Below are 22,791 nucleotides of genomic sequence, written 5' to 3' on the forward strand. Positions count from 1 at the left end.
CCTGGCCAAATCCTTCCAGTTTTGTGTTTAATGCACTCGACAGCATTGTCCCTTTGTCTAGGGATTATTTATTGTGTTTACCTCCTCCTTAGCCAAACAGTTTTTTGTGCGATTGTTTAGGGTTTTTTTTTCCATCAGTCTCACCGGTCCCTGCTATTCTGTTGCTTCTCCAAACGAGAACAGAATTGCCAATATCTCTTTGAAAACATATTCCTCCAAAATATTTCTAGTTTTAACATAGAAGGAGATACAATATTGTTTTATAACATCAAATAATTCTATCTCACTGCTAAGCCAGGAGGAGAACAAACAGCAACTATTAAAATTCAAGATGTATGAAGAGATACATAACCCATAAGGAAATAGAAGGTTGACAGGCTAATGGTTTCCTGGAAAAAGGTGTTTACAAATAGTGCACTTTTTTATTATTATTTTATTAAATTAAAGGTTTAGAGGCTAAGGCAGATCTCATTCTGTCCTTTAACCAATTGTACAAGTCCAGTCAGCCCTTGATGTCTGAGTATGAGGCACCAGTGCGGGTAGGGTGTTTCCATCAACAGCCCTGTCTCGTTGACAGTTTGTACTTTATTTCTTATCTCCAATCTGCCCATATCAGCTACCGCTACGCTCTTAGATCAAAGTGCTGGTTTAGACTGAGGCATGGCTGGGATGTGACACACATGGAGCTTGTGGGACCCCAAACCCCACCGCCACAGCACTGCCCAGTGGGGCCGGCAGGGCCCCAAATGCCCCTCGCACCCCCGGTCTGGGGCTGGGGATGGCTGTGCCGGGGTCACCTGGGTGAGAGGCCAGGGCTCTGCTTTCCTGTACGGCAGAATTACTCCTTTTCTTGTCTTCTCAGCCATTTAACTCTTCTGTCAGTTCAGTAGTTAATTTTCTTTCTTTCATTCATTCTTTCTTTCTTCCTTTCTTTCTTTTCTTTCTTTTCCTTCCTTCCCTCCCTCCCTCCCTTTTCCCCCTTTGCCTTTTTCTCTTTTTCCTTTTTTCTCTTTCTCTCTTTGCCTTTTTATCTTATTATCATCTTTTTATCTTTTTTCTTCTCTTTTCTTTTCCCTTTATCCCTTTTCCTTTTCTCCTTTTCCTTTTCTGCTTTTCCTTTCCTTTTCCTTTTCTCCCTTTCCCTTTCCCTTACCTTTTCTCCCTTTCCCTTTCCCTTTCCCTTTCCCTTTCCCTTTCCCTTTCCCTTTCCCTTTCCCTTACCTTTTCTCCCTTTCCCTTTCCCTTTCCCTTTCCCTTTCCCTTTCCCTTTCCCTTTCCCTTTCCCTTTCCCTTTCCCCTCCCCTCCCCTCCCCTCCCCTCCCCTCCCCTCCCCTCCCCTCCCCTCCCCTCCCCTCCTCTCCCCTCCCTCCCCCCCCCCCCCCGCAGGACCCTGGACAGCTCCCTCTCCCTCTCCCTCTCCCCCCCCGCCCCCTCCTCCCCCCCTCCCGGTGGGCGGGGCCCGGCGCGGCGGCGTCGCTATATCAGCGCATGCGCGGCGGCGCGCGGGGCCGGGGCGGCGGAGAAGATGGCGGCGGTGCGGGCGGTGCGCGGGCTGGTGAACGGCGCCGGGCCCGGCGGGCCGCGGGAGCAGGCAGCGGCCCTCACCCGCGACTACCTCTCCCAGCCGCGCCTCAGTGAGTGCGGGGCCCCCGGGGGGCGGCGGGCGGGTTCTCCGGGGGCGCTGCGGAAGGTGGGCCCGGCCCGGGGGCGAGCGCCCGCTGGGCCGCGGGCGGGCCGGGCTGTGCGGCGGCGGGCGGGCGAGGCCGGCAGTCAGCCCGGGCCGCTGCTGGGGCAGAGGCGGCCTCCCCCGAGCGCTCCCCGGGCCCTCCGTCGGGCACAGGCGCCGGGCTGGCCTGGGGGTGCGCCGGGGACTCCGGAGGGCCGGGGGCCCCCGCCCGAGCTCGGCGTTTAGTCGCGCCGGGTGCTGCAGCGGCGCTTTTCACGGCTTCGTCCTCTCTAACCGCATAAATTAGTCACACGCTGGAACCAGGAGTCGGTTCCCCGATGGGTGACATGAGACGTTTTGGTGTCCTTCGTGGAAAACTTATGTTTTTAGCAGGAACCGAAAATTACTGTAAATCACAGAGGGTGGTGTGGATTCTGTTCCTTTAAAATGAAGTTGAGAAATGTGACGAAAAAGAGGAAATTCAGTAGCCTTGTAGGAAACCCTTTATTGCAGTGTAGTAGGGGGAAAGTCAGAGTTGTTTGGTGCATTTTTTCTGGTCTTTTTTTGATCTAGGTAGTAATTACATGAGTGATTCTACCTAAATAGTGTATGTACAAGGTGGTAGCCAGGGAGCTTTTTGGTGATGGTTTCTTTGAAGATGTCCATCTGGTTTGAAAAATGAGTCGACCATTACCATTCCTGCTCCCCTAAACCTGCCCCTCTGCTTTACTCTGGAGTGGAGGCTCCTGCCAAGGTGACTTCATATTCGGTTCATGTTTTTCTATGTAGATTTTGGCTTTTTCCCAAACTGACACTGCTTGCAAGCTGGATATGAAAACCATCTCTGTTGCATTTGAGTTGCCATAGAACTGGTTGATCTTAATGGAAACGGGAATTTTGAGTCAGTGACGAGCTGCTTTCAAGGGGAGTTGATGCTGATTGATGTCAAGGAAGTATCTTCTCGTGGCCAAAGCAAGGAGAGTGAGCCTCTTCCTGTTAATGGAGGAGGAAGTGCTCATGAGACAGTCATGGGATGAAATGCTTTGCTCAAGATAATGTTTTCCATTTCTTGCGGACAGTGGGCTGCAAACGCTTGCAGTCTAAGCAGAGTCCTCTGTGTAGCATAATGTCTAATTTCCTTTGCTCAGGAGAAGGGAGCAGGTCAGCTTGTGCTTTTGATTAAGGCTAATTCAGGGACACATGTAATGTCTCCAGGTGTTCAGCAGGATTTTAACAAGAGTAAAACTGAGAAATAGGAGTTCCAGCCTTGGACTATCTTACATACCCAGTGACCCTCAAACCTTATCTAATCAGTTTTGATTGATGCTGTTTAAGAAGTTACATTGTGACAGTTCAAACTATTTGTTTAAGTGTAAATACCGCGTTGTTGACAGTCTAGACAACACACGGTAAGTGTGCCAGACCTGGGCAGACTGAAGTGTTGAAGCCAGACGATGTGGCCTGGTGCTCATGGAACTTGTGACCTTTCCTAGTACCACGTGTCCCTGTCTCCTCTGCTGTGTAGTGTGACCAAGGATGGGTGCTGGTGTCTCTCCTGTTCTGCAAATGACTCCACTTGCTCATTTTTTCCCTCCCTGGGATAAGTGATTAACAGTCACTCTCTTGGTCACTGCTCCTTGTGATCCTGATGAAGCTTTGACTTAGTGTTACTTTTATCTGTGGATCAAGTGATGCTGGGCTCCAGCTGGGATGCCAGTATGCCCTTAGAGCAACACAGGACTGTTTGCTACATTTTCACAGCTTTTGCAGTGGGCTGATAGAGTGATGAATTCTGGGCACACGGTACCCCAGAAGTTGTGTAGTGCTAATACTTGAGCTGCAAGATGTTTAAGACATGAGCTGTCTGATGAGCTGGCTAGCTGCAGCCTTCTATCGGGTGTCAATTCTTAAGTTAAACCAGGATAACCTGAGAGTAGGAGGAGTTTGTCTAAGGTGAAATTCAGCCTTTTACAGTATAGTACATTGACCTTTTCTTGGAGACAGGAAAGGTATTATAAGGTTTCCTTTTAGCAGTGTGCCAAAACCCACAACTTACTGTAGAAGCTCTGATGATAAGCTTTTGAGCATGAAATCTGCTTCCTTTGGCAAGTCCGGGCTTTTGCGTGGGCTGTTTCAGTGTCATGGAGCAGGACACTTTATTGTTTTTTTAAAAAAAAAAAGCTTAGAAGTTGAGTACTGCTATTAAGGCCTTCTCACCATTTGTTGGACATAAATTGCAGCGGCACCCTCTTTATCACAAATTACAGATGTTATCCATGCTTTTTAAAGATCTTGCAGTTGTGTTTTTTCTTAGCTTAAAAAGTCAACTCTACATTGTATTGGCATTTCTGGTGGCATCCAAATTATCCCTGGATGTAGACTTGCAGTGAATTTGTGACAGTCAAGAAAATGGCGATATCATATATCTTAATGTTACCTCAGGTGCTTTGTAAGTAGCAGAAAAAAGTGCTGGCCACACAACTCAGTACCTAGTCCTTCTTGTAGAGTTCATAATAAACATAGAATTGTTACAGAGCTGGGACTGAAATCTGCAAATCTGAGACTGGTGATAGAAATGAAACTTGGAAGAGTTTATGTAGGATATTTCTGATGTTCTGAGGCAGTACCTGACCTGTGGCTTGCTTTCTTCCAGCTTATAAAACTGTATCGGGTGTGAATGGTCCCCTGGTTATCTTGGATCAAGTCAAGGTAAAGTTTCAGTTTCTTAATGAATGAAGCGTTTTTGGGAGAGGGTTTACAAGAAAAGCTGTGACAGGTTAAATCCAGACTGCTGTGAAATTCATGGGTCCACTGAGTGATTTTAATGCAAGATATGTTTCTGACTGCTTAGATAAATGAGAATATGCAAATTGCTGTGAGCTAAGGAGAGTTGTGTGTTGCCCTGGAAGAAAGGGGAAGTAGTTGAGACTGTTGGGGGGAAGAGAGGAAACACTGTTTCAGTTTTACCAAAATCCCCAGAATGTTGTCTAAACTCGAATGTAGAAATGTACATATTCACTTTGTTCTTGACCTTTTTGTTCCCAAAACATAAGTGCTCTCTAAAAGGGAGCTATAAACACTTCTGGCTTGTTTACAAATTACTGGGGAGGTACTGCTGAAGGCAAGCAACTGATGCTATGTACAAGCAAAAGTCCGCTTTCTCTTCTTAGTGTCAGATGCTGCATTGTGGCTTTCTGTTAGTGTGTCAGGACAGCTAGGGTTTTTAGAACAGGTTCTGTCAGGTCTTTTTGCAGCCTGCAACTCTGGGCAAATGTGTTATAGTCCCTGTAAAAATGGCTTTAGCCTGATAAACTTTAATTGTCTTAGAATAAGGTTTGTTCTGATGATAAAATTGTTTTTAAAAAAAATGTAGTAGTTAAGCTTAAGCTTGCTTGAAACTGATAATGTTAGTTTCATGACTATTCTTCTGGATTGTAATGTTTTCCACCATATCCCTTGCTCGTCTTCAGTTTCCTAGGTACGCAGAGATTGTCCACTTGACTCTTCCTGATGGCACAAGAAGAAGTGGGCAGGTGCTGGAAGTCAGTGGGTCCAAAGCTGTGGTTCAGGTACAACTAGAGACAGGAGTGTCTCTTATTGCAACAGAAATGTATTTTATTAATCGGCATCTGTCTGAGCCATGTCAGATCTGTCTTGTGATATGTCCTTTTGGTACTGTACATGAAAAAAAATCACCTACTTATTCCAAGTGGAAGTGGCATGAATAATTTCAGAAGATTGAAAACTGGAGTACAGTGACTTTTTTTTATTTGCATCCCCCCCTAGATTTCTTTGCTGCTAGATTAAAGGAACCGTACTGTAATTGTACAGTATTAGAGTCAAGATCAACTCCTATGCTATGTGGATGCATGTATTTCTCCTAAGCAGCTGTTTCTTGTTAATGTTAATTCTTCTTATCTGAAGAACTTTACCCTGTTGGCAGAGGGAAATACTTGAGATCAAAGGAACGGCACTGGGTTTGTTGGTTGCTGCGGATACACTTCATGAATTTTGTTTAAAGTAGGTTTTTATGTGATGTTTTGTATTAGCAGGCTGCTCTTGAAGCCCTTTACTTGCAGAGGGCTGCCTTGCCTTTCTGTCCTGTGGCTGATCAAGTTCTCAGGCTGTGAAGCAGCATTCTAGTGTGTTAATTTGTAAAGCACAATACTTACTCCTTTCTCCTGTGTGTTTGTTTTTTTTTTTTTTTTCTTTCTTCTGGTATATTTACAGGTATTTGAAGGAACTTCGGGTATTGATGCTAAGAAAACATCTTGTGAGTTTACTGGGGATATTCTTCGAACCCCTGTCTCTGAGGATATGCTTGGTAGGTACTTGCATGTTGATTTGAAGAATGAACAGACTTATCACATGCTAACTTATTTTCACAGTAACTTACATCTGATTTTATTGCTGTTTCTTGTAGGCAGAGTGTTTAATGGATCAGGAAAACCTATAGACAGAGGCCCCATTGTCTTGGCTGAAGATTTTCTTGACATAATGGGTATGTTGTTAATCCATTTCTGGTTTGGAGTTAAAGACAAATCTGGTGTTCTGATTTCTGAATGTTACTGTAGTTTTGGTTTTGAACATAGGATCTAATTTTTAGGGGGTGTTTAAGCTTATTTTTAAGTATGTGTGTGGCATCAAACTCAAATCAAATTTACACAAGTGCAGGATGATGAGGTAGAAGAAAAGAACTGTTTTCAGTAATGCTTGGAAGCTCCTCTTTGAAGTATTTGTAAACTGTCTTAATTATACAGTCTCCAAAGATAAAAAGCTAATAACCTGACAGGCTTTTCTTGAAAGTGCTCTTACAATTTACATGACTGTAGAATGCCAGAGTCTTGGGATCTACAAAAGGCTCAGGTTTGACCAGGTGCATCTAAAGATTTGTAGGTCTAACAGTGGGGTTTGCAGCTTTTGACATGAGCCTTAGATCAGTGCTCAGGGTCAGTGGTAACTTGATCATGCTTCAAATATGTACATGAAATAACATGTGTTCTCTTAAAAAAAAAAAAAAAATAACAGGTCAGCCAATCAATCCCCAGTGTCGTATCTATCCAGAAGAGATGATTCAAACTGGCATTTCTGCTATAGATGGTATGAACAGTATTGCCAGGGGGCAGAAAATCCCCATATTCTCAGCTGCTGGCTTGCCCCACAATGAGGTGAGTACTCAAAGATACTTTGTAAATGGTTAGCGTCTTACATTTCATTGGGGTTAAAAAGTAAACCAAGTTAAATTCTGGTCTGTGTAATAGCATCAAATAGACAGATGGACTGAAACATTCTTTTCTCTAGATTGCAGCTCAGATCTGTCGCCAAGCTGGCTTGGTGAAGAAATCCAAAGATGTGATGGACTACAGTGAAGAAAACTTTGCCATAGTATTTGCTGCTATGGGTGTAAGTCAATATTATTGGAGGAAAATGATGCTTGAGTAATAAAAAAGACAATGCTGAGAGTAGCTGAACATTACTTTTTTGGAAGTGTTCTCAGTAGCTCTTAAGTATATAACTAAATAGTGCTGAATGGCTGAAAATTCCAAATGGCCACAAGTACCAGATGTGTGTCTGAGCAGGATAAAGTATCTGAAACTTAAATTTTCTAGCCTGGAAGTCTAGAAATAACTCATTCTGTTGGGAATGTAGGGGAGTCTTCATGATACAGAGGGCTTTGTTTATGGATTATTAATGAGGTGTTTAGACAATATGATGCAAAGTGTAGTACACTAAAATTTGGTCTGGCACTGATGGCTTAATATCGTGATTTAGGTGAACATGGAAACTGCTCGGTTCTTCAAGTCAGACTTTGAGGAAAATGGGTCCATGGACAATGTGTGTCTGTTCCTGAATTTGGCTAATGATCCAACGTAAGTAGTCACACTATGATGGCTGGGGAAAAGGCTGAAAGAACAAGTAAACTGGAAGCTGAAACCTTGCTGCTGTCCTGCCAGATGTCACTTACGTTGGCATTTTGCAGCAAAGTTGAATATGAAATGCTGGCACTCCAGTTGGTGCACATAGCAGGTTTTCAGAGGATTTAAGTATTTGTAACTTTGGACTGTAGCCTTGCAGCCTTAAAGCACTTGCCATAAATAATGCCATACTGTTCTGTTTCAGCATTGAACGCATTATCACGCCTCGTCTAGCTCTAACAACAGCAGAGTTCTTGGCATATCAGTGTGAGAAGCATGTGTTGGTCATTCTGACAGATATGAGCTCCTATGCTGAAGCTCTGCGAGAGGTACGCATTTATTAACTCGCATGCTGGGTGTTGGCAGAAAGGGTTTGTGGTATAAAGTGAGAGTGTAAACTTCTGCTCAAGCTGTTACAGTTAGCATTCATTACAATGTTCTTAAATAGACAGTGAGGCTTTTAGTTATTGATTGTCTAGGATTATGTTCAGCAGTCAAAAAGCTATTGCTTCTGTGATAGCTAAACTTATTTGACAAGTGGCATTCAGCAGTTTGATATTATAGTTTCTGATTTGCCTTGGCATCTTGTCTCATCATACATGGTTGTGGTGACATATTTCTCTTAACAGGGGTTCATGTGGCTGTATTTGGTATCACCTGCAGGAAGTACTTTAAGTCACTAGTGTAGTTTAATTAGGGGAGACGGCAGGTCTGTGTGAGTGGTCTGATTTCTTGGAAACGTTTTTCTGGATTGCCTCAGGTTTCGGCAGCTAGAGAGGAAGTGCCTGGCCGTCGTGGTTTCCCAGGTTACATGTACACTGACTTGGCTACTATATATGAGCGTGCTGGGCGTGTGGAAGGCAGAAATGGTTCCATTACTCAGATTCCTATTCTTACCATGCCTAATGATGGTGAGTTATGTTCAAGTGTTTTTAGTAAATAGCAGTTTAAAGGACTTCTTTCGAGCAACCTCCTTATCTTGGATGCACAGCAAAATTAGGAGGTCCTGTGGCCTTTAGGTTCCCATGTAAATATTGCAGTTCTTGGCTGCCTTTTCTGTCTATATTGCTAAAAGAAATGCTTTGTCCATTTTGGACTTCAGGACTGTTCTCCAGCCCTCTATCAGTAGTGCTTACGGCTCTAATCCTTGCTTAAGAGCACTTAGTGATATATGGGAGTACTAATTGATGGCATTTTTCCTTGAGAAGTCACAGCAAAAAGCTGCTGCGTTGGTGCTAGAATGGACATAAAAGGTCTGAAAACTGTCAAACCACTTTTTTTTCCCCCGCAGATATTACCCATCCTATCCCTGACTTGACTGGATACATCACTGAGGGACAGATCTATGTAGATAGGCAGCTGCATAACAGACAGGTGTGTACTACGCTGGATAGAACATATTTAAGATTACTTTTTGAAGTCTTAATGTTGAAATTCATGGATGTCTTTTTTCCTTCAGATTTACCCGCCTATTAATGTCTTGCCCTCCTTGTCTCGACTGATGAAGTCAGCTATTGGAGAGGGTATGACCAGGAAGGATCATGCAGATGTATCCAACCAACTGGTATGTAAAAACCTTCAGAGAAGCAGAGTTATATTTCAAATATCCCTCTCACTAAGCAGTTGCAACCCAGAACACTCCTGAGACGGCTTTAAAAGCACTGACTGAGTGGTTAGTGAGACCCTTTGGGTTTGAATAGAAATGGTTACACAGATGATTGAGGTAAAAGCACTTTTTTCTCTCCCTTGTAGTATGCCTGCTATGCTATTGGAAAGGATGTACAGGCTATGAAGGCTGTAGTTGGTGAGGAAGCTCTTACCTCAGACGATCTTCTTTATCTGGAGTTTCTGCAGAAGTTTGAGAAGAACTTCATTGCTCAGGGTAAGCGTCTGGGTCTAGAACATCGCAGTATGCAGTAGTACTTTGCAGGTCTTGTTCTCAGATGTGCCTGGTGGTGAGACAGTTTCCTGCCCCATATTTCAGTCGGTGGTTGCTTTCTGCAGGTCCTTATGAAAATCGCACTGTTTACGAGACCTTGGACATTGGATGGCAGCTTTTGCGAATCTTCCCCAAGGAGATGTTGAAGAGAATTCCTCAGACAACACTGGCTGAATTCTATCCTCGAGATTCGACTGCAAAACACTAGCCACAGCTTCATCTCTAACTCCTAGCTCTGTGAAATGCTGTTTGTTTTCTTTTTTCATGTGTTGGTGTTTACTTGTCGCCCTTACAATTAAAACCAAGAATAGGTGACATTTGTGCCAGTGTTCCAAAGTACACTGATACCAGTTTTTAAAATATCCCTTCTTCCAAAGCCTGGATCTTCAGGAAAACATTTAGACCAGCTCTTATAAATGTGCAATAGCTATCATGAAGCTTGTTTTTTGGACTGGACTCTTTGTAGGCGTTTCAAAGGAATGTCTGAGGATTACCAGAAATTGCAAATCTTTACTTTGAAACCAGGAGCACGTGGTTTAGAAAACATGAAAGAGCAAATGTGACTGCCTTTGTCCATAGCATCTGCTCGGTGCGATCATAGGCAGTTGCCGTGCGGCTGGTAGAACAGATGGCACTGTGCTGTCCTGCTGTTGTGCCTGAAGAGCAGGCTAATATGTGGAAAGCACAGTGCGTGGCAACGTACCTTTCTGAAAAGTGCAAGTCACTGATTTTTAACTACGGCTTAAGATTCTTAAGGGTATGTGTGAACTGAGAACACTAGTAGGCACTCTAGGTGCTTTTCCACAAGCAAAGGATCTCTTCAGCGGTCACGGGCCAGTGGGTTGCTACCTGAAGGTAGTGTGATAAGGCTTAATTACAGAGTTGAAGGTTTCAAATTGAAGTTTGCAGAGTAAGTTTCCTACTTACCCTTTTTCTTTTTCTTTGAATTCTGGAAATACCAGAGACACAAAAGAGCAGCTAAAGCATTCTGAGATCGGTAGTGTCCCAGTGAGCAAAACTGTAGGTGATTCAAGGCTTTGTGCTGCTACTGAAGGGGATTATATGAGATGTGAAAGAAAAAACAAAACTCTTATACCTGACACAGTGGTACTGGTGGGAGGTCAGCTTTTAAAGTATGTCTTGTACTAAACGATGCAACAGGAGAAAGCAACTTAATGTGTGAATGGATATTTTGAATTCTGTTATAAAGCATGCTCCAGGTGGCACTGGGTCCTGAGTCGTGTTTGAAACTGTTGTGGTTTGCACTCCAGGCACAGATTTGGCTAGCCAGGAGAGCTCAGCATTCCCAAACACTGCAAACTTGGCTAGTCAATTCGGTGTTGTGTTTTTTTCAAATTGGTTCAGATGGGGCTCTGAGCCCAGTGCTGGCAGGCTTTCTCGCTTTTTTCCAGGCTTAATGTAGTCTAAGCTCTGGTCTAGCTAACCAAAGCATGTTGCACCTCTCTCAACGCCTTCAGTGCTTGTCTAGGAAGGTGCGAACATGACTCGAATGATAGTGTACTAATTCCAGCTTTCCCTGACGTCTCCTGTGTGCAGTTCTTTCTATAGTTTGTTCAGTGTTCTCTGTAACTTGGACGCAATAGCAACTTTATTCCAGTGCATTCCACCCTAAAGCTGTGTCAAGTCTATTTTTCTTGAGGTTGGGACGGGAGGTTGGAAGTGTTGGCATGAGAATACTTTAATGTAGAGAATATCTAAATAAATTAAATATGGAAGGTGTTGGAAAAAAAAAAAAAGGAAGCTTTTGTGATTCTGTGGTTAAAAACAACTTTGGGTCTTTCAGCAGTGGCTGAGATGTCCTTTGCCACTGGGGATCCTGTTTACCGGATTGAAACTACTTCGTAACGTGCTGAAAACGCTTTTTACTTCCATTTCTGTGCGCGCAGTAAGAGCCACTTGAGCCACCCCATGTTATCACTGGAGCTGGCAGCTTTTGAGGAGGAGGATTTAGCCTTCAGCTTCAGGAGTGAGTGCTTTGTGCTGGTGGAGCGAGTGGGTGGCGCAGTCTGGGGAGAGGCTCTGCAGGTGTGTTGGAGGATAACACAACAGCACTGTTCCCCCGTGGCAGCCTCTGGGGCAAACTGCCCCGTGAGAGCTAGGAAACCTTAAAAGGCTTCTTGAAAATGAGCGGAGACATATGTCGACTTTAAATTTTCTGTATGAACAGTGCTACTAAAAGTGAGGGAGGCCTGGGCAGGTTGATTTAGGTTTTCTGTGCAGACAGCCTGTGGTGCGACTCTGCTTAAACCCCCGGTGTCAGTCCCTCCGCGCACCAACTGGTGCGGGGCTGCAGCGTGGCTGGTGAAGCTGAGAGACACAACAGTGTGAAACGGGGTGATCCGGGATTCTTCCTGGGGCACGCCAGGGAGCGGAGGTGAGCCCGAACACACCTTCCTTTGCTGAACAAGGTGCACATCAAACCCAGTCGCTTACCAAGGGAAGAAAGCACCTTTCTCTTCTGCTGATTGTGCTACTCGTCTTTAAAGAGTTGGGCCCTGATGTGCTGAGCTGCACCGACACCGTCTGCGGAAACGGTTTGTTCTGACTGATAAAAGCCTGAGGCTGTCTCAGGTCTTCTATTAAATGTTGTGCTGAGCTATAATTCAGGCTGTTTCTTGTACAGAAGTACAAGTCCTTGAGGTAGATAAAGGCACTAGCTCATTTTTTAAAAAAAAAAAAAAACTCATTTAAATGTCCAAGCTGCTTCCTGTGGTATTTTTCACCAGGAGAGATGCTAAGATACAAATCCCATGTCCTTGGTATTAATAATGGCTTTGATTGTCCCACAGAGCTTGAAACACTTCATTTAATGTGGTGAAAGAAGGGTAAGGAGGATCTAGTATGCTAAAAACATGTGTGATGGCTTAAAAAAAGTTTGGCCGAGTGCTTTTGAATTTTTCTACCCATTTACCCCCTCAGTTGCAGTCACTGGCTTGAGGGAGAGCCCATGGCTGGGACACGGGAATAACTACGGATGGATTCAGCTGCCGGCACACAGTAATGGAGTTTTTGAAAACATGAGTAAGAGGAGAAATTCCAAAGTCCGCTGAATTCCTGAAATTCTTCAGCAGGTGCCAGTTCCGGGGACAAAGGTTGAACAATTATTCCCGAGGGCGGTGGAGCGAGGCAGCTGCCTCTCCCCGAGTCCCTGCATCCCTGCAAGCGTCTGTGTACGGATAACGCGGCTCCTGGAAGGTGCAAAGCAAAAGGAATTCTGTAGTTATAAGCATATTTGTGGCAATTAAGCTCTCCTGATTTGCAGATGATGGGAGCAAAGGGGAAAGAATGAGATGTATTCTGTGGCTCAGGGCAGGCTGGGAGCAGCTCTGACGCATGGACAAGCTCGTCCGGGCCACACAAAGGTTTGGGATGAATATAAATAGCGAGGGTGGCTTTGTGCTGGGGATAACATCGCCGCTGTCTGCAGCACAGGGGAGGTGCGTGCTCAGCCTGCGTCGCGGGCAGAGGCCGGCCAGGCTGCAGTGGACGCGGTGCGGGATGGAGCGTGGCAGCTGCCACGCAGCGGCACTGTGTGCCCGGCCGGCAGCGAGCCGAGCGGGGATGGAGCGAGCTGCTGCGTGTCGGCTCCCCAGCCAGCCCTGTTACTGCACTCGGGGAGGACAGGGCTGGTTCAGCCCCTCTGTCACCTGGAAATAATGTATTTTTTTCCTATTAAATATTTAAACAGCAGTGCCAGGACTGCTTCAGGGATTATCAGACCCGCTGGAAGCAGCAGTGCATGCAGTGGTGCCTCTTAGCTCGTTTGGATGCCACTGGCTGCAAACACACTGAGTTTGGGAACGGTGTTTGCGGGGAACAGTGGGAATGGGGTTGGTTCTGGTTTGCTTGGCTTTGTAAGGTCAAGGGAAAAGGTGGTGCGTATTGCCACAAAATCAGCCTGCTGAGACTCTCCAGCTCTCTTCTGGGGGAGTTAATTCAGGCTTACTTGTGGTTTAGACCTCTAGGACTGCTGGCTCAATGAGGCGCGTGTGTCTGGCAGAGGTTTGGTGGCAACATCCAGCTCTGACCTGTCCCCTCTCCTCCCTGGACGCCTGTATGGCAGCAGCCACGCTGCGCCGCCTGTGCCACGCTGCTTCTCTGCCGGGATGGCAGGGCACGCCGGAGCCTGCTCTCCTCCGGCTCCGGAGACTCGGGCAGAAATCTCCATCTCCCCGGCTGCTGGAGAAAATCCATCTGCCCACACAGGCACAGCGTCGCTGTCACCCTGTGCGGGGCAGGTCCCTGGGTTGCAACAGAGCCCGTCCTACAGACCGAAGCTCCCAGGTAGCGAAGAGCCTGAGCCTGGCACGGGGCCCTGTAAGAGAGGAATGACAAAAATAGCTTTAGCTGCTGTCAGCCGGAGGCCCCGGGAGCAGGCTGGGGCTTGCAGCACAGCTATTTTAGCGCTGAGCCGAGAACATAGCCCTTCGCTGGGAAAATGGGGTGGGAAAGCAGAGGGGCGCTGAGGAGCGGGAGGAAGGATGCCCCTCCGCATGGCATTGGGCCGGGCGATGCTGTGAGCTCCTGCCATGGCGCTGAGCCGGATGCTAAACAAACAGCCCAATATTTCACGGCGCGGAGACAGCAGGTACCACACTGAATGGGATGTGCTGCTCTCCCAGCTGCTGCCTTAGCGCATTTACATGCTGTGGTTTTTTTTGGGTTTTTTTTTTTTTTGGTAATGACTAATGAGGACTGCCTGGGGGTCTTATCCCCCTTCGCCAACTGATGTCAGCCAGTCGGGTCCCTCCGAGAAGCACACGCCAGCTGTCGGCTCATTTAGGAGGGGAAGAGAGCAAACGTTGGCTGCCTTTCCCCCACCCGTCCCCTCGGGTTCGCAGTTGGGACTGGCAGATGCGAGGCAGGGGAGCGGGCTGGTGGGGAGCGCTGCCGCGGGTTATTTGCACATCAAAAGCAGCTTTGCCTCCGACCCTCTATCACCCTGCGAGCAAGAGGTGGCTCGGTTTAATTGCTCTTTCAAAGGCAGCCCCGGTCTTGTCTCTGCTGAGATTTTTAGGTCTGACTCTGCCCCCCATAGCCAGAAACTGGTGCGGTGGCACCGGGGTGTTAAAAGAAGATGCAAATCAGCTTTTCTCCGTCTTGGAGCTTATTTGCATTGGCTGATTAGTTCAACGACTAATTCAAACTCCTTCTGTTTGAGGGCGGTTGGCGCTCGGGCAGCTGGAGCTGAGCTAGCCGAAAGCACGGAGGAAGCAGGAACCCCAGCGCCTGGGGGGGAGATGCCTGAATTGGTGCAGCTTCTCTGTTCTGCCCCCCATCACCTGAGCCAACTGCACCGCCCCACGCTCAGATGAGCCTGGGGGCCCTGGCACACACCGATGCTGTCCCGTTCGTGTTCGATCCGCTGCAGAGGAAGCACAGGGTATCACGAGGGAATGGCTTTACCCCGGTATTATCTGGGCTTTCTGCTCCATCCTCCCAGGGCAGTGGGGATGGGGCTGCCCTGGCTGAGGCTGTCTCCCCCTGTGCCGCTTTTCTTGCAAACTCACAGCATCCTAACGCTGTCGCTGGGCCTCTGTTCCTGCCCTGCTCCTGATGTGCAGCAGCCCTACCAGGGCCGGGTGGTGCCCACTACCTCATTTCGGCCGCCTGAGACGGAGGATGCTCTGAGCCCTCCCTGTGGAGAGGACACAGCTTTTTCTCATCAGCAGCTTCATTAGGGTTTTGGTGGAAAAGGGGTGGGACCCTCACCTAGTTTAATGGAAGAAACAGCCCGGGGTTGGGGTTTTGGCTTCCCAGTGTCCTGAGCATCGCCAAGACGCCGTCCGTAGGGTGCGTGTGCGCTCAGGGATGCTGCGCTTCCTCCTGGACCTGCTGTGGCTCCTGCTCAGCCCCGGTAAGGCTCTGCGCTGCAGCATCTGCAGTTTGGTTGTGACCTCTACGGGATGGGGATGTCCCCTGGGATAACAGCCAGCCTGGGGGGCCCTCCTCGCTGCTCCCCTCGCCCGGAGATGTGGACAAGCCCTGGGAAGGGCTCGGCCGAGCAGGCAGCGCCCCACAGCCGGGGCAGGCGATGGTGGGAGGTGATTTCTGACAGAAGGTGTCACTCGGGAGAAAGAGAGCCCTCGCACGTGGTTTTTCTCATCTCCTTCCTCCTCGGTAGTTTTCAAAGGCTCTAAAAATAAACTTCCCTCACGCCTCGGGCAGCGTGAGCAGTGCCAAGGTTTCCCTGGGAAGCGCTGGCAGGAGCCGGGTGCCCTTTGGGGAGGGGGGCACAGAGCAGCCTGTGCGTGACTCGGCCCCCCCCCCGCACTGTGGTGGGGCGAGTGCCCTGTGGACACTTTCCCGAATTCGAATGTTTTTCCCTATTTTCTGCGCCCCCCCTCCCCCCAACTTCCCTTTATCTCCCCCTGCGCTGTTCAGACCTGTGAAACCACCAGATCGGTGCAGTGCAAATAGGGTCCGAGTCAATCTGTTTTGGAGGAAAACAGCTTAAATAGTCAAAACATGTCCTTGTCTTTTGTTAAGGCGTTTCCACTGTATCTCTCCCTCTGTAATTGTTTTCTCCGGGGGAGATGGAGGGGACGGCTCTGGGGACGGTGTGTTGGGGACGGCCGGGGCTGGGGGCTTTGGGCGGCGCCGGGCTGGGATGAAAATCGGTCTCACCTGCGGAGCAAGGGGGAGAAGCTGTGGGGTGCACGGGCTGGGAGCGGAGCCAGGCGGATTATCTCCTCCTCTCCGCTCCCCCCATGTTTGCCGGAGGCAAGTTGCCGCTTTTCCGCGCATGGGTTATCCCAGCTGCAGAGCGGAGATAACGCCGCTCGCCCGCGCGGCAAAGCGCTCGCGGGGCTGGAAACAAACAGGGCCAGGTGGAAGGATGTCCCCAAAGGGGACCTTGGTGTGCCGCGATAAATGGTTTGTGGCTTGGGGGGGTGATGTGAGAGGGGCACGGTGAAGCACTGTCCTGTGTTGCCGCTCACCGGCGATGAAAACCCTCTGAATGCTGCTGGGAGAGGCTAAGTCAGTTTTTAAAAATTTATTTATAAATAAAAACATAAAATTACCAGTAGTTTACATCGGTCACCAGAAATAACATCCGAAAAACCTGCAGAAAAATAATTATATGTACAGGCTGAGCCCGGCCGGCCGCGGAGCGGGCAGGGCGGCCGCGGCTCACGCTGGGAGGGACACAGCTGCGATGCGGACGGTCACACACAGCGTTGTGCAAAGGCAGCACGTCGATGCCTCCGGGCGATCACATCATACAGCGCTGGCTGGGGAGGACGCGGGGCTGGGGCGATGGGGACCTGGGACGGTGCCACCGAGGCCGGCGGGAGCAGGAACAGGGCTGGGCAGGCGGGGAGGGCTCTGCTCCCCTGGGCACCCCGTGTGCGTTTGGCACTGGGAAGCTCCTGGTCGCCGCGCTCTGGCTCCGACGTGGGGTGTGGAGGGGGTGCAGAGCCCTCGGTGCAGGGCTATGGCTTGGATGATGCAGAAAATCCCTTCTGGCCCCGTGAGCCGCAGCGGAGCCGGGTGCCATCCTTCGTCCCTGATCTGGCTCTCCAAAACATCCTTCAGCAGGTCTGGGCAAAGGCAAAGGCTGGCTGGCCCCACGTGGCCCCCGACCCACAGCTGCAGGGTTGGAACTGGGATTTGAGGTTGGCTTTTCTCCAGCGGACCATGGCTAAGGATCGGCTTGTGCTGTGTGCCGGGACCGGCCGGGATGCGCCGGGGCGGTGCGCGGGGTGCTCGGGGGCAGGTGCGGAAGGCACAGACTGGTTTCCATGTGTCACCCTGGAGGGGGGTGAGGGGTGCTGAATTTTGCTGCTTGTGCACAGCTTGGAGCCCTTGGCCAAATCTGCCATTCGGGACCATGCAAGACCCCGTGGCTGGCGCCCAGCTCGCTAGTGGGTAAGCAAACGTACTGCAGTAAAAATACCATTGCACCAGCACAAAGCGGTCCCGGCTGGAGACCTCCACCCTGGCAAGCTGGATGCCAACTGATGCCCTCCCGGCCCGTGGGGGGACAGGAGAGTCACCGCTGGTGATGTGCAGTGGAGCCTTGTTATCCACTTGCTGGCGGCAGGAGGAAATTTTAAGAGCTGGGGTAGAAAACAAAATGAAAGTGGCTGGTTTGGGTTTTTTAACCATCTCCTGTTGCCGGGACCCTGTGGACATAAGGGCACGGGAGGAGCTAAGGCAGGCGGTGTCCCCGGGAGGGACGGGTTGCAGGGAGGGAGTGAGAGCGCATGGGGTCAGGGGGGCAAAACACAACCCATTTCCCCCTCCATTCTTCAGGTAGGACTGTGGCTTGGAAATTTCTGTTAATTCTTAAATCCCGTTGCCCATCTGGCAGCTGGAGAACAGGGACACTGAGTCCTTGTCTGTCGGAGCGGGGAATGCCGGGCTCGCCATGGCTGTGCCGCTCCAGGAGGAGGGATGTGCCGCCACGGCTGCGGGACGGGAGGGGTGCGGGGTGGGCTGTGCTCGTTAGTGAAGGGTGATTTCGGTGGGGGTGTTGGCTGTAACGAGGTGGGGTGTGCGTGTGTGCGGGTAGGGTCCTTCCTGAGGCACTACAGCAGCCGAAGGACGGGAGAAGTGGAGGAGCAGCAGGAGGCAGCTCCTCGGTCCCACGGTGCTCTGGAGGTCGGCACCGACCGGAGGAAGGTTAAGGAGGTGTGAGAGCAGCGCGGAGCTTCCTCCGGGCTGCGGGCAGGGAGAGGCTGGAAACGTGCCGTGGCCAATTCCTCTCGAGGATGGTGGGAAGGGCTGTGGTGTCACGGGATCCCTCTGAGCCCGGAATGGAGCATCCCCTGGGAGTTTTGCATCATCTCGTTACCCGACGGGAGATTATTTGCGGAAGTCCTGGTCCCTGACCGCCCCCGTCGCCGGCTTCTCAGTCCTACAAGGGGGCAGAAGGGATGCTGCGAGGTGGCAGCGGGGGCGAGGGGGAGCTGCTGGCACGTCACCACTGGCACGAGTTGCTTGTTCACCTCTGTAACACGACAGGCGACGGAGGGCACCGCCACGGTGCGACGCGGGGAGGGGAGACGGGCTGGTGAGCTGGCCAGGCCACCAGCTCCGCTAATAAATACATGGCTCATCTGAACTGTACAAGGCGCGGGGCAGCGCTTCTCGCCTGGAAGAGATGCCTGTCCCCGAGCTGCAGGGAGGAGAAGGCAGACCTGGCTCAGATCTCGGTGGCGATGATGTCCTCGTAGGGGACGTCGGCACCGGGTATGTCCAGCTCAATGGGCTCCTTGCCGTCTTCCCCCGCGGCGAGCTGCTGGAGCATCTTCTCTAGGTTCTGGTTCCTCTTGTACATGTGCAGGTAGCTCTGCTGCAGCTGCTTCTGGTAGTGAATGACCTTCTCCTTCTCCTCCTTCCACGTCTGCCGCTCGTGCTGGAAGCTGGAGGTCATCTGCTCGTTGTTGTCCCGCTCAGCCTTCAGCTCTGCCCTCAGCCTCTCCACCTCTCCCTGCAGGGCTTGAGCATCATCCACCACGGCGCAGGGCCTGGCCACCTCCCGGGCTTCACTCAGCTGCTCCTTGAGGACGGCGAGCTCCGTCCGCAGGTCCACAATCTCCTGCTCCAGCAGGTTCACCTTCTCCCTCAGCAGCTCAGACTCATTCTTCTTGCGCTGGAGCTCGTTCTCGCACACCTCCAGCTCCATGGCTTTGGTGCGCAGGGAGCCTTCCAGGTCCTGGGTCTTCATCTCCAGCCCTTCCATCTTCACCCTCACCTCCTTCAGCTGAGCTTTCAGGCTGAGGATCTCGGTGGTCTTGGTGTTGAGCTCCGTCTGGGACTCCTTCAGCTGCTGCTTCAGGAGGGAGATCTCCCCCGACTTCTGGCACACCTGCGGGGAGGGACGCAGCACCCGAGTTAGGGCTGTGCCTTGGAGAGAGCCTCAGCACCCGCGGTACCCCGCGCAAACCATGCTGGGCACAGCCGGGGTTCGGCAGGCAGAGACCCCGGCTGCGAAATCCCACCCAGGGAGATGCCCCAGCGCAGGGGGCAATGCCCCCGGCTCCGGGGGGGGCTGGAGGGGACCCCACGCTCGCCATGCACCAACAAGCCGACAAGGAGGGCTGCTGATGAACAGGCATAAGGATTTAATGAGCTGACCCCCCTCATCTGAGGTGTGGATGTGGATGGTGTTGAGGAAGCGCTCAAGTCTCCGTACCCCGACGGCCGACGCTGATGGCTCATGCGGTCGGTTAAACTCGCCGAGCCTGACTCGTGAGCAGACACCCCGCTGCACCCTGCAAAACCACAGCTGGGAGCACAGCACCTAAATCCCGCCGCAGCATCCCGCTGGAGCCTAAACGTGGCTGGTACGGCCGCTCCGCGAGACGGCTGTTGGGGGTTCAGCATCCCGCCGCTCGCGGCGGGACCCGGCGGCTGCCTGTTCGGCAGGGCTCGCGAACAGCCGGGAAAGGCGGCTGGAAAATGCAAATAACCTACAGGTACTGAGAGCCCTGTGAGAAATCCTCGCGTGCGAGGGAGCGGAGGCGATCACCGCGCTCCTCGAAGCACGCCGGGCAGCAGCTATGCTTCTCCCTGTACAGCCGCAGTGAAACGGTACCGGTGTGTGTTACGCGGGCGGGCGAGCAGGCTCGCTTCTGAATTTTCAGCAGTTTAACGGTCTTTGTTGAGCGATACCCAATCAGTGAGAAAATTAAGCTTAAGCACAGAGTGGAAGGTTTTACCGCTCTCTAATAAATGGCCACGGCAAGCCCAAGCAGTTCCTATTTACACCCGGGAAGGCAGCTTTACTGCTCCTCCGGGGCAGGCAGCCTGCAGAACCCTGCGCTGGAGGTTGGAAACGCGAAGTTATTTTAATGACTGGGGATTTGATGCAGCAGTTGTTTCCTTACGCGATGTGAAGTGCTGAGGGGTTAAGAGGGGCAGTGAGTCACTCAATTATAACTTGCAGAGCCTCCACGTGACAGAGCGGGGCTCTCCTCAGCTCTAATATCTGTCTGCTACAGCCTGGGCTTACTGCGCGCGCCATCTGCTCTGCTCAGCCCCTCCGTGGTGCTGCTGGATGCAGGTATAGAAATGGAGAAGAGCTGCGTAGTTTACTGCTGGTGCCACAGCTAACGTTTTCCATGCGCAACGCTCTGCCGTCGGCACTGGCAGCCTGAGATATGTCTTGGTGCTACAGCGCCGCTTACCTCCCACTGGGTCTCCTCCAGTGCCGGGGCGAAGCTGGTCTTCTCCTTCTCGTAGGACCTCAGCTTGGTCTCCAGCAGGTTTTGCTCTTTCATGAGGTTCTCCAGCTCCTCCCGGAGCTGCTTCTTCTCCTGCTGCAGCTGGAACACCTGGAGGTGAAGGACCTGCTGCGTCCGCTGGGTTTTCTGCGAGGTTTGCTTGAGCTTGCTGTTGCATTTCTGCTTGAGGCCCTCCAGCTCTTCCTTGCAGCGCCGCTGCTTCTCTTCATAAGCCTGGCAGGAACTGACCTCCTTCTCCTCAAAGCTCGACTGAAGCTCCTGCAGCTCTCCCTCCCTCTCTAGCAGCTTCTGCTCCAGCTCCTGGATGGTGGACTCGTCTGTGGAGATGGGCGAACGGATGCAAGTGGCCTTCTCAGTGGCGTGGTGGTGGGGGGCTTTGCCAGGGTTGAGGATCTTGTTGCCCCCATCGGAGAAGGACATGGCCTTGAGGCTCATCATGTTGCTGTCCTGGATGATGGCGCACTGCAAGATGTTGTGGGCCGAGCCCCCGAAGCGGCTGATGCGTCCCATGGGCGTGACGAGGGGGTCGAGCTGGTAGCTGCTGCTGGTGCTGTGGGTGGGGAGGCTGGACATGGAGTTCCTGCCGGAGTCGGACAGACCCCCCGAGCACAGCACCGGCTTCAGCTCCTGCTCCTTGGCTTTGTCCGAGGGGTGCAGCTGCTGGGAGAGGTGACCCCCATTCTCCGGGGAGGAGTGGAGGATGGCGCCGGACCGGGGCAGCACCGGCTTGAAGGCGGTCGGTCGCGCAGCCGGCTTCTCCGTGCCCTGGGGAGAAGAGCAGAGCCCGTCAGCGCAGACCAACAGCACATCGTCTGTTCCCCCCATCCCTTCCACCCCCAGGGATGAGACCCCCATGGTGGGGACAGCTCGGGACTCCATCAAGGGCTGAAAGCTCAGGAGGAGCTAAAACTGCCTCTGCTGGGAGGCAAACATGTTTGGGAATGAAAGGACCTTATTGCCGACCTAAATCCCCGAAAGCAGAAGGTGGCAGGGTGTCCTCAGCACCTCCCCGCTGCCCCTCTCCTCCCGCTTCCTCGGCACAAGCTACTGCCTCTGAGCCTTCTCCTGCACCAGGACAGCCCTGCGGTGGGACCTGCACCCGCTTTGAGGGCAGACGCCGTCCAGCGGACACCCCCCGACTTCTGGGGCCACCGTGTCCCCTACTAACCACTTCCAGCTGACTGGGGAAGGGCATCAGCTTCTGCGGCGTGGGCGTCCCGAAGTCCATGCCGCTCGTCCCGGCTTGGCTGCCCAGCTCCCCGCCGGCAAGCGAGGTATAGTCCGCCCGGTGGGAGCCGTGAGATTTCTGGCTGACCTTGATGTAAAAGAAGTCCTCATTCTTGCTGCTTTTGGAGCTGGACTTGTGGCCGGAGTCCTGGGAGAAGCCGAAGCGGAGCAGCCCGTCGGAGTACCTGTTGAGCTTTTTCAGGTGGGACGACTTGCGGAGCTTGTACTGGGAGGCTCGGCAGTGCTTGCTGTGGAAGCTGTGGCCGGAGATGAGGCTACTGACGCTGCCCATGCTGCTCCCGGGGGGGGGGCATGCAGCGGGGGGAGCGGAGCCCGGCTGAACCGCGCGGCGAGGGGTCCGGGCAGCGGGTAGAGACGGCCGCTGCTGCCGCTGCAATCATAGCAAAGCCCTCGCTGCGCCCGGGAGCTGCGAGCCTGGGGGGAGGCAAAGAGAGCGGGGTGAGGAGAAGTGGCATGGGAGGCGGGTGCAATTCTGCGCCCACGGTCCGGGGCATTGGCAGGAGCGGGGCGGTTTCTCATGATATGAGCGCTTCGCGTGCACGGTCGGGTATGAGCTGGCATCGGCACGTGAAAGGGCTTGTGCAAAGGGGGTGCGCGCACCCCAGTGTGCGCGTTTTCCCATGTCTGGGGATGGCTCGGTGTGTGTTGGGCTGTGTGTGCGCGCGCAGATGAGGCGGTCGGTCCTCGGGTGCGTGCAAAGGGAGAGGGATGCTCGCCGAGGCTGGTACCCTACTGCCAGCCCAGGGCTGCTCTTCCCCATCCCTCCGCCAAAGCCCCGGGTGAAGGCGGGCGGCAGACGAGGCGGGC

At 51.7% G+C, this 22,791-nt stretch overlaps 2 protein-coding genes across 2 annotated transcripts; one reads left to right on the forward strand and one right to left on the reverse strand.

Moving 5' to 3' along the window:
* Positions 1-1,525: 1,525 nt before the first annotated feature.
* Positions 1,526-11,265, forward strand: ATP6V1B2 (ATPase H+ transporting V1 subunit B2; the record flags this gene model as incomplete). Its single annotated transcript, XM_082495675.1, has 14 exons — positions 1,526-1,634; positions 4,320-4,375; positions 5,137-5,235; positions 5,897-5,990; positions 6,090-6,167; positions 6,695-6,834; positions 6,968-7,069; positions 7,439-7,536; positions 7,787-7,910; positions 8,342-8,492; positions 8,873-8,955; positions 9,041-9,145; positions 9,334-9,463; positions 9,586-11,265. 14 exons carry the CDS (start codon positions 1,526-1,528, stop codon positions 9,726-9,728), a joined length of 1,512 nt encoding a protein of 503 aa, XP_082351801.1. The 3' UTR covers positions 9,729-11,265.
* Positions 11,266-18,692: 7,427 nt separating this feature from the next.
* Positions 18,693-22,255, reverse strand: LZTS1 (leucine zipper tumor suppressor 1; the record flags this gene model as incomplete). Its single annotated transcript, XM_082495717.1, has 3 exons — positions 18,693-19,358; positions 20,680-21,501; positions 21,905-22,255. 3 exons carry the CDS (start codon positions 22,253-22,255, stop codon positions 18,693-18,695), a joined length of 1,839 nt encoding a protein of 612 aa, XP_082351843.1.
* Between the last annotated feature and the right edge of the window lie 536 nt (positions 22,256-22,791).

The sequence above is a fragment of the Vanellus vanellus genome (genome assembly GCF_965231255.1).
Source record: "Vanellus vanellus genome assembly, chromosome: 26".
NCBI lineage: Eukaryota > Metazoa > Chordata > Aves > Charadriiformes > Charadriidae > Vanellus > Vanellus vanellus.